The sequence below is a fragment of the Oncorhynchus gorbuscha genome, linkage group LG12 (genome assembly GCF_021184085.1).
Source record: "Oncorhynchus gorbuscha isolate QuinsamMale2020 ecotype Even-year linkage group LG12, OgorEven_v1.0, whole genome shotgun sequence".
Classification (NCBI taxonomy): domain Eukaryota; kingdom Metazoa; phylum Chordata; class Actinopteri; order Salmoniformes; family Salmonidae; genus Oncorhynchus; species Oncorhynchus gorbuscha.
The window spans coordinates 4,204,035-4,219,202 of NC_060184.1; the positions used below are offsets into that span (position 1 = coordinate 4,204,035).

At 39.3% G+C, this 15,168-nt stretch overlaps 1 protein-coding gene across 3 annotated transcripts in view; it reads left to right on the top strand.

Moving 5' to 3' along the window:
• The window catches only part of LOC123990463 (L-threonine 3-dehydrogenase, mitochondrial-like), a 34,859-nt gene that overhangs the window by 3,927 nt on the left and 15,764 nt on the right, over nt 1–15,168 (top strand). The window contains exons 1-4 of one of the 3 annotated variants that reach the window (XM_046291009.1): nt 7,643–7,787; nt 12,845–13,040; nt 14,183–14,225; nt 14,539–14,609. In XM_046291009.1, coding sequence (XP_046146965.1) covers nt 7,767–7,787; nt 12,845–13,040; nt 14,183–14,225; nt 14,539–14,609 — 331 coding nt within the window. In that variant the 5' untranslated portion in view covers nt 7,643–7,766. Of the gene's footprint in view, nt 1–7,642; nt 7,788–12,844; nt 13,041–14,182; nt 14,226–14,538; nt 14,610–15,168 lie in introns of those variants that run through there. The other 2 variants (XM_046291011.1, XM_046291010.1) reach the window with 2 other exon arrangements.

The window sequence follows — 15,168 nt, forward strand, 5'->3', positions numbered from 1 at the left end:
GTATTTATTATTACTGGTACCCAGTGTCTATAGCCAAGTTATCGTTACTCATTGTGTATTTATTATTACTGGTACCCAGTGTCTATAGCCAAGTTATCGTTACTCATTGTGTATTTATTATTACTGGTACCCAGTGTCTATAGCCAAGTTATCGTTACTCATTGTGTATTTATTATTACTGGTACCCAGTGTCTATAGCCAAGTTATCGTTACTCATTGTGTATTTATTATTACTGGTACCCAGTGTCTATAGCCAAGTTATCGTTACTCATTGTGTATTTATTATTACTGGTACCCAGTGTCTATAGCCAAGTTATCGTTACTCATTGTGTATTTATTATTACTTACCCAGTGTCTATATTACTCATTGTGTATTTATTATTACTGGTACCCAGTGTCTATAGCCAAGTTATCGTTACTCATTGTGTATTTATTATTACTGGTACCCAGTGTCTATAGCCAAGTTATCGTTACTCATTGTGTATTTATTATTACTGGTACCCAGTGTCTATAGCCAAGTTATCGTTACTCATTGTGTATTTATTATTACTGGTACCCAGTGTCTATAGCCAAGTTATCGTTACTCATTGTGTATTTATTATTACTGGTACCCAGTGTCTATAGCCAAGTTATCGTTACTCATTGTGTATTTATTATTACTGGTACCCAGTGTCTATAGCCAAGTTATCGTTACTCATTGTGTATTTATTATTACTGGTACCCAGTGTCTATAGCCAAGTTATCGTTACTCATTGTGTATTTATTATTACTGGTACCCAGTGTCTATAGCCAAGTTATCGTTACTCATTGTGTATTTATTATTACTGGTACCCAGTGTCTATAGCCAAGTTATCGTTACTCATTGTGTATTTATTATTATAGCCAAGTTATCGTTACTCATTGTGTATTTATTATTACTGGTACCCAGTGTCTACAAGTTATCGTTACTCATTGTGTATTTATTATTCTGGTACCCAGTGTCTATAGCCAAGTTATCGTTACTCATTGTGTATTTATTATTACTGGTACCCATTGTTGTATTCATTGTGTATTTATTATTACTGGTACCCAGTGTCTATAGCCAAGTTATCGTTACTCATTGTGTATTTATTATTACTGGTACCCAGTGTCTATAGCCAAGTTATCGTTACTCATTGTGTATTTATTATTACTGGTACCCAGTGTCTATAGCCAAGTTATCGTTACTCATTGTGTATTTATTATTACTGGTACCCAGTGTCTATAGCCAAGTTATCGTTACTCATTGTGTATTTATTATTACTGGTACCCAGTGTCTATAGCCAAGTTATCGTTACTCATTGTGTATTTATTATTACTGGTACCCAGTGTCTATAGCCAAGTTATCGTTACTCATTGTGTATTTATTATTACTGGTACCCAGTGTCATTGTGTATTTATTATTACTAGTCTATAGCCAAGTTATCGTTACTCATTGTGTATTTATTATTACTGGTACCCAGTGTCTATAGCCAAGTTATCGTTACTCATTGTGTATTTATTATTACTGGTACCCAGTGTCTATAGCCAAGTTATCGTTACTCATTGTGTATTTATTATTACTGGTACCCAGTGTCTATAGCCAAGTTATCGTTACTCATTGTGTATTTATTATTACTGGTACCCAGTGTCTATAGCCAAGTTATCGTTACTCAGTATTTATTATACCCAGTGTCTATAGCCAAGTTATCGTTATTCATTGTGTATTTATTATTACTGGTACCCAGTGTCTATAGCCAAGTTATCGTTACTCATTGTGTATTTATTATTACTGGTACCCAGTGTCTATAGCCAAGTTATCGTTACTCATTGTGTATTTATTATTACTGGTACCCAGTGTCTATAGCCAAGTTATCGTTACTCATTGTGTATTTATTATTACTGGTACCCAGTGTCTATAGCCAAGTTATCGTTACTCATTGTGTATTTATTATTACTGGTACCCAGTGTCTATAGCCAAGTTATCGTTACTCATTGTGTATTTATTATTACTGGTACCCAGTGTCTATAGCCAAGTTATCGTTACTCATTGTGTATTTATTATTACTGGTACCCAGTGTCTATAGCCAAGTTATCGTTACTCATTGTGTATTTATTATTACTGGTACCCAGTGTCTATATCGTTACTCCACCCAGTGTCTATCAAGTTACTCATTGTGTATTTATTATTACTGGTACCCAGTGTCTATAGCCAAGTTATCGTTACTCATTGTGTATTTATTATTACTGGTACCCAGTGTCTATAGCCAAGTTATCGTTACTCATTGTGTATTTATTATTACTGGTACCCAGTGTCTATAGCCAAGTTATCGTTACTCATTGTGTATTTATTATTACTGGTACCCAGTGTCTATAGCCAAGTTATCGTTACTCATTGTGTATTTATTATTACTGGTACCCAGTGTCTATAGCCAAGTTATCGTTACTCATTGTGTATTTATTATTACTGGTACCCAGTGTCTATAGCCAAGTTATGTGTCATTTGTATTTATTATTACTGGTACCCAGTGTCTATAGCCAAGTTATCGTTACTCATTGTGTATTTATTATTACTGGTACCCAGTGTCTATAGCCAAGTTATCGTTACTCATTGTGTATTTATTATTACTGGTACCCAGTGTCTTATTATTACTGGTACCCAGTGTCTATAGCCAAGTTATCGTTACTCATTGTGTATTTATTATTACTGGTACCCAGTGTCTATAGCCAAGTTATCGTTACTCATTGTGTATTTATTATTACTGGTACCCAGTGTCTATAGCCAAGTTATCGTTACTCATTGTGTATTTATTATTACTGGTACCCAGTGTCTATAGCCAAGTTATCGTTACTCATTGTGTATTTATTATTACTGGTCATTGTCTATTTATTATTACTCTGGTATTTATTATTACTGGTACCCAGTGTCTATAGCCAAGTTATCGTTACTCATTGTGTATTTATTATTACTGGTACCCAGTGTCTATAGCCAAGTTATCGTTACTCATTGTGTATTTATTATTACTGGTACCCAGTGTCTATAGCCAAGTTATCGTTACTCATTGTGTATTTATTATTACTGGTACCCAGTGTCTATAGCCAAGTTATCGTTACTCATTGTGTATTTATTATTACTGGTACCCAGTGTCTAGTTATCGTTACTCATTGTGTATTTATTATTACTGGTACCCAGTGTCTATCAAGTTATTACTCATTGTGTATTTATTATTACTGGTACCCAGTGTCTATAGCCAAGTTATCGTTACTCATTGTGTATTTATTATTACTGGTACCCAGTGTCTATAGCCAAGTTATCGTTACTCATTGTGTATTTATTATTACTGGTACCCAGTGTCTATAGCCAAGTTATCGTTACTCATTGTGTATTTATTATTACTGGTACCCAGTGTCTATAGCCAAGTTATCGTTACTCATTGTGTATTTATTATTACTGGTACCCAGTGTCTATAGCCAAGTTATCGTTACTCATTGTGTATTTATTATTACTGGTACCCAGTGTCTATGTTATCGTTACTCATTGTGTATTTATTATTACTGGTACCCAGTGTCTATAGCCAAGTTATCGTTACTCATTGTGTATTTATTATTACTGGTACCCAGTGTCTATAGCCAAGTTATCGTTACTCATTGTGTATTTATTATTACTGGTACCCAGTGTCTATAGCCAAGTTATCGTTACTCATTGTGTATTTATTATTACTGGTACCCAGTGTCTATAGCCAAGTTATCGTTACTCATTGTGTATTTATTATTACTGGTACCCAGTGTCTATAGCCAAGTTATCGTTACTCATTGTGTATTTATTATTACTGGTACCCAGTGTCTATAGCCAAGTTATCGTTACTCATTGTGTATTTATTATTACTGGTACCCAGTGTCTATAGCCAAGTTATCGTTACTCATTGTGTATTTATTATTACTGGTACCCAGTGTCTATAGCCAAGTTATCGTTACTCATTGTGTATTTATTATTACTGGTACCCAGTGTCTATAGCCAAGTTATCGTTACTCATTGTGTATTTATTATTACTGGTACCCAGTGTCTATAGCCAAGTTATCGTTACTCATTGTGTATTTATTATTACTGGTACCCAGTGTCTATAGCCAAGTTATCGTTACTCATTGTGTATTTATTATTACTGGTACCCAGTGTCTATAGCCAAGTTATCGTTACTCATTGTGTATTTATTATTACTGGTACCCAGTGTCTATAGCCAAGTTATCGTTACTCATTGTGTATTTATTATTACTGGTACCCAGTGTCTATAGCCAGTGTTATCGTTACTCATTGTGTATTTATTATTACTGGTACCCAGTGTCTATAGCCAAGTTATCGTTACTCATTGTGTATTTATTATTACTGGTACCCAGTGTCTATAGCCAAGTTATCGTTACTCATTGTGTATTTATTATTACTGGTACCCAGTGTCTATAGCCAAGTTATCGTTACTCATTGTGTATTTATTATTACGTGTATCATTACGTGTTATTCCTTTTCTATTATTTCTCTATTTTCTTTCTCTCTGCGTTGTTGGGAAGGGCCCGTAAATAAGCATTTCACTGTTAGTCTACACCTGTTGTTTACGAAGCATGTGACAAATAAACATTTATTTGAAAGTCACGATCTATGGAAACGTAACGGCACTCAGGGCCGGGTGCAACCTTGGTTAAGTAAGAGACAGAAATGAAACACATCCTTCTGTGTTCTAGAAGTTCTAGCCTAGTTCATAGTGATTCTGAACAACAACAAAACATTGGCTGGGCTGAGCCTATAGCTGTATGCTGTGTTTAAATACAGTTGAAGCCAAATACATTTAAAGTTCTTCAGTTCTTCACTATTACTGACATTTAATCCTCGTACAAATTCCCTGTCTTAGATCAGTTAGAATCACCACTTTATTTTAAGAATGTGAAATGTCAGAATAATAGTAGAGAGAATGAATTATTTCAGCTTTTATTTCTTTCATCACATTCCCAGTGGGTCAGAAGTTTACATACACTCAATAAGTATTTGGTAGCATTGCCTTTGAATTGTTTAACTTGGGTCACATGTTTCGGGTAGCCTTCCACAAGATACCCACAGTACGTTGGATGAATTTTGGCCTATTCCTCCTGACAGAGCTGGTGTAGCTGAGTCAGGTTTGTAGGCCTCTCCCCTCTTTTTCAGTTCTGCCCACACATTTTCTATAGGATTGAGATCAGGGCTTTGTGATGGCCACTCCAATACCTTGACTTTATCGTCCTTAAGCCAGTTTGCCACAACTTTGGAAGTATGCTTGGGGTCATTGTCCATTTGGAAGAACCATTTGTGACCAAGCTTTTACTTCCTGGCTGATGTCTTGAGATGTTGATTCAGTATATCCAAATAATTGTCCCTCCTCATGATGCCATCTATTTTGTGAAGTGCACCAGTCCCTCCTGCAGCAAAGCACCCCCACAACATGATGCTGCCACCCCCGTGCTTCACGCTTGGGATGGTGTTCTTTGGCTTGCAAGCCTCCCCCTTTTTCCTCCAAACATAACGATTGTCATTATGGCTAAACAGTTCTATTTTTGTTTCATCAGACCAGAGGACATTTCTCCAAAAGCTATGATCTTTGTCCCCATGTGCAGTTTGCAAGTCATAGTCTGGCTTTTTTATGAGGGTTTTGGAGCAGTGGCTTCTTCCTTGCTGAGCGGCCTTTCAGGTTATGTTGATATAGGACTTGTTTTACTGTGGATATAGATACTTTTGTACCTGTTTCCTCCAGCATCTTCACAAGGTCCTTTGCTGTTGTTCTGGGATTGATTTGCACTTTTCGCACCAAAGTACGTTCATCTCTAGGAGACAGAACACATCTCCTTCCTGAGCGGTATGACGGCTGCGTGGTCCCATGGTGTTTATACTTGCGTGCTAGTCTTTGTCCAGATGAATATGGTACCTTCAGGCGTTTGGAAATTGCTCCCAAGGATGAACCAGACTTGTGGAGGTCTACTATATTTTTTCTGAGGTCTTGGCTGATTTTCTTTGATTTTCCCATGATGTAAAACAGAGGCACTGAGTTTGAAGGTAGGCCTTGAAATACATCCACAGGTACACCTCCAATTGACTCAAATTATGTCAATTAGCCTATAAGTAGCCATGACATCATTAGCCTAAAGCCATGACATCATTTTCTGGAATTTTCCAAGCTGTTTGAAGGCACAGTCAACTTAGTGTATGTAAACTTCTGACCCACTGGAATTGTGATACAGTGAATTTTAAGATAAATAATCTGTTTGTAAACAATTGTTGGAAAAAGTACTTGTGTCATGCACAAAGTAGATGTCCTAACCGACTTGCCAAAACTAGATTGTGGAGTGGTTGAAAAACAAGTTTTAATGACTCCAACCTAAGTGTATGTAAACTTTCGACTTGAACTAAAGCCTTAGGCTATAGGAATGCTGCGTTTACATAGCCAGTCCTTGGCTCAACGTGTTCTCATTTCGTATTATTCTGTACGTATATCTTTAGTATACATTTTATTATTTTTATTTTATTTCACCTTTATTTAACCAGGTAGGCTAGTTGAGAACACCTATATTTATCCAGGTAGGCTAGTTGAGAACACCTTTATTTAACCAGGTAGGCTAGTTGAGAACACCTTTATTTAACCAGGTAGGCTAGTTGAGAACACCTTTATTTAACCAGGTAGGCTAGTTGAGAACACCTTTATTTTAGGCCAGTTGAGAACACCTTTATTTAACCAGGTAGGCTAGTTGAGAACACCTTTATTTAACCAGGTAGGCTAGTTGAGAACACCTTTATTTAACCAGGTAGGCTAGTTGAGAACACCTTTATTTAACCAGGTAGGCTAGTTGAGAACACCTTTATTTAACCAGGTAGGCTAGTTGAGAACACCTTTATTTAACCAGGTCTAGGAACACCTTTATTTAACCTAGTTGAGAACACCTTTATTTAACCAGGTAGGCTAGTTGAGAACACCTTTATTTAACCAGGTAGGCTAGTTGAGAACACCTATATTTAACCAGGTAGGCTAGTTGAGAACACCTTTATTTAACCAGGTAGGCTAGTTGAGAACACCTTTATTTAACCAGGTAGGCTAGTTGAGAACACCTTTATTTAACCAGGTAGGCTAGTTGAGAACACCTTTATTTAACCAGGTAGGCTAGTTGAGAACACCTTTATTTAACCAGGTAGGCTAGTTGAGAACACCTTTATTTAACCAGGTAGGCTAGTTGAGAACAAGTTCTCATTTGCAACTGCGACCTGGCCAAGATAAAGCATAGCAGTGTGAACAGACAACACAGAGTTACACATGGAGTAAACAATTAACAAGTCAATAACACAGTAGAAAAAATGGGCAGTCTATATACATTGTGTGCAAAAGGCATGAGGAGGTAGGCGAATAATACAGTTTTGCAGATTAACACTGGAGTGATAAATGATCAGGTCATGTACAGGTAGAGATATTGGTGTGCAAAAGAGCAGAAAAATAAATAAATAAAAACAGTATAAAAAACAGTATGGGAATGAGGTAGGTGAAAATGGGTGGGCTAAAAAAACCGAGGCTGTTGAGTCTGCCGATAAGAATATGGTGATTGACAGAGTCAAAAGCCTTGGCCAGGTCGATGAAGACGGCTGCACAGTACTGTCTTTTATCGATGGCGGTTATGATATCGTTTAGTACCTTGAGCGTGGCTGAGGTGCACCCGTGACCGGCTCGGAAACCAGATTGCACAGCGGAGAAGGTACGGTGGGATTCGAGATGGACATTACATTTTATACGGTAGGCTTTGTATTAATTAGTGAATGTCTGTCATCCTTTCCGTTTGATGTGTTACAAATGGCATTTTGTACAGTATGTTTACGAATTTTCTAAATGTACAAATGGTTCGAATTGCAAAACGTATAATATGTTATTAGATGTTATGTTATTATGTTAGATGACTTAACTTACGTTAGCTAGCATTAGATGTTATGTTATGTTATTATGTTAGATGACTTAACTTACGTTAGCTAGCATTAGATGTTATGTTATGTTATTATGTTAGATGACTTAAGCTAACGTTAGCTAGCATTAGATGTTATGTTATGTTATTATGTTAGATGACTTAAGCTAACGTTAGCTAGCATTAGATGTTATGTTATGTTATTATGTTAGATGACTTAAGCTAACGTTAGCTAGCATTAGATGTTATGTTATGTTATTATGTTAGATGACTTAAGCTAACGTTAGCTAGCATTAGATGTTATGTTATGTTATTATGTTAGATGACTTAAGCTAACGTTAGCTAGCATTAGATGTTATGTTATGTTATTATGTTAGATGACTTAACTTACGTTAGCTAGCATTAGATGTTATGTTATGTTATTATGTTAGATGACTTAAGCTAACGTTAGCTAGCATTAGATGTTATGTTATGTTATTATGTTAGATGACTTAAGCTAACGTTAGCTAGCATTAGATGTTATGTTATGTTATTATGTTAGATGACTTAAGCTAACGTTAGCTAGCATTAGATGTTATGTTATGTTATTATGTTAGATGACTTAAGCTAACGTTAGCTAGCATTAGATGTTATGTTATGTTATTATGTTAGATGACTTAAGCTAACGTTAGCTAGCATTAGATGTTATGTTATGTTATTATGTTAGATGACTTAAGCTAACGTTAGCTAGCATTAGATGTTATGTTATGTTATTATGTTAGATGACTTAAGCTAACGTTAGCTAGCATTAGATGTTATGTTATGTTATTATGTTAGATGACTTAAGCTAACGTTAGCTAGCATTAGATGTTATGTTATGTTATTATGTTAGATGACTTAAGCTAACGTTAGCTAGCATTAGATGTTATGTTATGTTATTATGTTAGATGACTTAAGCTAACGTTAGCTAGCATTAGGGGTTAATGTTAGGGTTTAGGTTTAGGGGAAGCCAACATGGTAAGTAGTTAAATATCTAAAATGCTGAAGTTGTCCGTGATGAGATTTGAACACACAACCTTTTGTGTTGCTAGAGGTTCTCATTGTCTCAATGTGCTAGGCTTGGCTCCACAGATGGAGATGCACGAGGGCGCTAATTTAACCTTGAAAGAGGAATTCATTCAGTGAGTAAAATGAGTATCAAGGACAATTTATTATGTTGCACTTGCAACTGTGGGGAAAATGAGGCCAATCACTACATGGCTACACTACACTATATGTTTGAATGTTCTTGGCAGACACAGACCAAATGAACAGTGTTTATTGAATTAGACAAACTAGGCTAGAGTTAGATACATTACGAGTCATAGCGGGACGAGAGCGAGTCATAGCGGGACGAGAGCTAGTCATAGCGGGACGAGAGCGAGTCATAGCGGGACGAGAGCGAGTCATAGCGGGACGAGAGCGAGTCACGAGAGCGAGTCATAGCGGGACGAGAGCGAGTCATAGCGGGACGAGAGCGAGTCATAGCGGGACGAGAGCGAGTCATAGCGGCACGAGAGCGAGTCATAGCGGCACGAGAGCGAGTCATAGCTGCACCATATTTGCACCTTGAGTGGTTTTGCACGCCTGCTACTATTATTTGCCCGTATGATTGTAGGCATGTGAAAACGCTGAACCTGGAAAAAAGATATTGAATGGTCAGTGAACATCACCATTTGAGGCATGTAATTAATTAAATGTATTTAAATTCAGGCTGCAATATGGTATCGGTGTATCAATACACCCAGACACTACAAAGATACAGGCATCTACACCCAGACACTACAAAGATACAGGCATCTACACCCAGACACTACAAAGATACAGGCATCTACACCCAGACACTACAAAGATACAGGCATCTACACCCAGACACTACAAAGATACAGGCATCTACACCCAGACACTACAAAGATACAGGCATCTACACCCAGACACTACAAAGATACAGGCATCTACACCCAGACACTACAAAGATACAGGCATCTACACCCAGACACTACAAAGATACAGGCATCTACACCCAGACACTACAAAGATACAGGCATCTACACCCAGACACTACAAAGATACAGGCATCTACACCCAGACACTACAAAGATACAGGCATCTACACCCAGACACTACAAAGATACAGGCATCTACACCCAGACACTACAAAGATACAGGCATCTACACCCAGACACTACAAAGATACAGGCATCTACACCCAGACACTGACAAAGATACAGGCATCTACACCCAGACATTACAAAGATACAGGCATCTACACCTAACACTACAAAGATACAGGCATCTACACCCAGACACTACAAAGATACAGGCATCTAAACCCAGACACTACAAAGATACTGAGGCATCTACACCCAGACACTACAAAGATACAGGCATCTACACCCAGACAGTGACAAAGATGAGGCATCTACACCCAGACACTCACAAAAGATACAGGCATCTACACCCAGACACTACAAAGATACAGGCATCTACACCCAGACACTACAAAGATACAGGCATCTACACCCAGACATACAAAGATACAGGCATCTGCACAGACACTGCAAAGAGGCACTGGGGACACCCAGACAAAGATACAGGCATCTACACCCAGACACTACAAAGATACAGGCATCTACACCCAGACACTACAAAGATACAGGCATCTACACCCAGACACTAAAAGATACAGGCATCTACACCCAGACACTACAAAGATACAGGCATCTCACCCAGACACTACAAAGATACAGGCATTACACCCAGACACTACAAAGATCAGGCATCTACACCCAGACACTACAAAGATACAGGCATCTACACCCAGACACTACAAAGATACAGGCATCTACACCCAGACACTACAAAGATACAGGCATCTACACCCAGACACTACAAAGAACAGGCATCTACACCCAGACATCCCCACAAGATACAGGCATCTACACCCAGACACTACAAAGATACAGGCATCTACACCCAGACACTACAAAGATACAGGCATCTACACCCAGACACTACAAAGATACAGGCATCTACACCCAGACACTACAAAGATACAGGCATCTACACCCAGACACTACAAAGATACAGGCATCTACACCCAGACACTACAAAGATACAGGCATCTACACCCAGACACTACAAAGATACAGGCATCTACACCCAGACACTACAAAGATACAGGCATCTACACCCAGACACTACAAAGATACAGGCATCTACACCCAGACACTACAAAGATACAGGCATCTACACCCAGACACTACAAAGATACAGGCATCTACACCCAGACACTACAAAGATACAGGCATCTACACCCAGACACTACAAAGATACAGGCATCTACACCCAGACACTACAAAGATACAGGCATCTACACCCAGACACTACAAAGATACAGGCATCTACACCCAGACACTACAAAGATACAGGCATCTACACCCAGACACTACAAAGATACAGGCATCTTTCCTAATGCAGTAGCCGGAGAAGAAGGACACCACTCAGGGATTTCCCCGTGTTGCCAATGGTGACTAAAAAACAGTTAGAGTTTAATGGTTGTGATTCTATTTCTATTGTTTTATTACCATTTTCATTGTATTATTTCACTAATCCTGCATGTTGAAGTGGGGGAGCCTGAGATTTCACTGTACCCTGTAATCTCACCTGCAACCCTGTACATGTGACTATTAAACGATCGGACGCTGATAGGAGAAAACTGAGGACGGATCAACAATATTGTAGTTACAGTACTCTGATTGACAAAGTGAAAAGAATGAGGCCTGTACAGAAAATGCATCTCATTTGCAAAAAAAATATGGCGAGGCAATTAACTTTTTGTCCTGAATACAAAGTGTTATGTTTGGGTCAAATCCAATACAACACATTACTGAGTAGCACTCTCCGTATATTCAAGCACAGTTGTGGCTGCATCATGTTATGGGTATGCTTGTGATTGTTAAGGACTGGGGAGTTTTTCAGGACAAAAAAATAAACGGAAACATGTAAAATCCTAGAGGAAAACCTGGTTCAGTCTGCTTTCCACCAGACACTGAATGAATTCACCTTTCAGCAGGACAATAAGTTAACCCCCTAAGGTCGATGTCCGCACCCACGCGGAAATCTAAATTATTATTATTTTAAAATCCTCAGCCTTAAATCCATCAGTTTAAGCTAGATATCTGTTTTTTTTGCATTGGATGCGTCTCAATCCACCGTATCCGCCTATGCTGCACTTCTGCATCTGCTGTGACAGAGCTGGAGCAGTGTTGGTCAGACCTTGAGACACTCCCAAAATTTTGCCTTCTCACAAAATCGTCTGTAGCGTTCGAACGGTTTGGCCTACAGGGTCTCATCTGTGGAAATATGAGACCCTCAAAAACACGATTCCTTATTTTGCTCTAAGACCCCCACAAGCATCTGAAGTCGGTACAGCCGATCCGACAACTTCTGTCTGTAGCGTCCCAACATCTTAATATGTGCAAAGGTGAGACTCTCAGGAACACATACATGTCAATTGTTTTGCTCTAGGATTTTATGACAGAGATTCCTCTAGTGTAATATATTCAGATTTCTTGTGTACTTTCTGCCCCCCTGCTTCTGCTTATATTTTTTTAATTGAACTTTTATTTATTCAGCCCATCTAAGGTCTGATGCTGCAAATTAGCAAAAGATTGATGGTGGATCAATGCATCTGATTGATGATCCAATATGTTTTTAATTGTATCTGTAGCTAGCAAATTAAAAACATTTATTATAGGTAATGTATTCTGAACCATGAGTTTGAGTCCTTGACAACAAAAGCATTCTACTTATTTGTAAAGTATTCAGGTGAGTGGGGTCCTTACAATGCCCCCCCATCCTCCTCCTCCTTTAGGTGACTGTCAAGATGCCTGTTATTAGAACTCTCAGCAAGGTGGCTAAGCAGGCCCTCCTGAACCCAGGATGTGGCTGTCAGCCAATCACAGTGGCCGTACGGACCATCAGCTTCTCACCTCGCCAGGTCACCTCAGACGCCAGCTTCCACTCCGTGTCCTTCTCCGAGACGGACCACCCCAAGGTTCTCATCACAGGTAAGACCAATCATTGAATCACTCAGTTAAGACCCCCCCCCCCCCCCCCCGAGAGATCACCTAAAGGAAGAAACATAACACAATGGAATCTCTAATTAATGATTTGAAGAAGCATCTTCCTCTAACCACTCTCAAGCTAGCTGTAGTCTGTGGGACGAACCTCAATAACACAATTTCTCTCTGAATAAGATGAGCTTTGTCTAACTGAACATTAACAAGGATTCTCAAGCAACAGACAGGCATAGCTCTATTTGTGGGAAGCGAACCTTAATTACACATCCTCACAACCTAACACAATAGGACCTCTATCTATGGTTTATATAAGTAACCTAAACGACACTCCCAAGCAACAGATAGCTGTATTGATGAAGAGGTTGGTTTGTTGTGTGAACAGAACAGCTGTAGGTGTGAAGCTAGGGCCTCTCCTTCTCCGATGTAGCTTCTCTATGCCTGACGTATCCTGATCTCCACGGCAACCCTGTCGTCATGTTGCTGATCTGTAACGATAACGTCTCTAATGTCCTCTAATAGTAATATGTTTTGTCTTTTGTCTCTTTATAAGGGGGTGTAAGCCCTAACTAACTACATAAACAGCAGGTGAGTTTCATTAATCCGCTTTCTATATCTCTGTCTCTCCCTCCCTCCCTCCCTCCCTCCCTCCCTCCCTCCCTCCCTCCCTCCCTCCCTCCCTTCTCCCCTCTCTCTCTCTCTCTCATTAATCTCTTTATCTCTAGAGCTCTCTCTCTAAACAGCTCTTCTCTTAATCTCTCTTTATCTCTCTCTCTCATCTAAACAGCAGGTGAGTTTCATTAATCTCTCTCTTCTCTCTCTCTCCAACTCTCATAAACTCTGAGTTTCTTAATCCTCTCTTATCTCTCTCTCTCTCTCTCTACATCTCTCTCTGAGTTTCTCCCTCCCTCTCGTTCTCTCTCTCGTTCTCCCTCCCTCTCGTTCTCTCTCTCGTTCTCCCTCCCTCTCGTTCTCTCTCTCGTTCTCTCTCCCTCTCGTTCTCTCTCTCGTTCTCCCTCCCTCTCGTTCTCTCTCTCGTTCTCCCTCTCTCTCGTTCTCCCTCTCTCTCGTTCTCTCTCTCTCTCTCCCTCTCCCCCTCCCTCTCTCCCTCCCTCCCTCCCTCCCTCCCTCAGGTGGCCTTGGACAGTTGGGGGTAGGGCTGGCTAAAAGGTTGAGGTAAGACCATTACAGTGTTCTGTTATAGAGTATGCTTGCCCTTCTACAAGTGTTGCTGTTTATTAACAGTACATATACATATGGTATACATTCATTTAGGATCATATGGATGCTTATTATTAGTACTTAATCTAGGTCCCACTTAAAACTAACTACAATTTATAAAGCCTTTGTATAGCATACATAAAGCCTTCAAAGCCCTGTGGTAACCCAGTGATCAAGAACCAACCACTGAATGTAGTCTTTAGGAGGGAATGTTTTAGTCAAGCTGCTTCTTCTTCTTGCTTTTTAAATGGAACTTCCTGTTTCACAGGAAGCGGTTTGGAAACAAGAATGTAATCCTGTCAGATATCAGGAAGCCTCCAAGCCACGTTTTCTACAGCGGTGAGTGATACACAATATAACCTCTCAGACGTTATGCACAGTTTCAAGCATCTGCTGATCTAGGATCAGTTTTGCCCTTTAGATCACATTGATCACATCACCAAGATTTCACGGACAGAGGGGACCTGATCCTAGATCAGCACTCCTACTCTGAGACACTTAAGAGTATTATTCAATTGGTCTGTTGTGAATACGGTGTGACGTCTGTGAGGTGAGACTACAGGCACACAATGGCATGTGTTGAAGTAGGATGGTGGTTTACTGTGCTACTGAAGTCGACCGGTCTGTCTATCTACCGATCTGGCTGTATTTGCATCACACTGGGTTGACGTCAGACTAGGTTGTTCTAGGTTGTTCATTCACCAGACTGTGTAAATATTCTGTTGGCGTCTGATCAGCTCACCAGCTAACGGGCTAAATTACAGCTTTACTAGGGCTGTTTCGGTGACCGTATTTCCACCACACACACCACACGAGTCATGAAGGCAGTCAAATTCCATTCAATAATTAGGCTTCTCCAAGCTCTGATGCTGCTGATGGTCAATAGTAGCCTACTAAA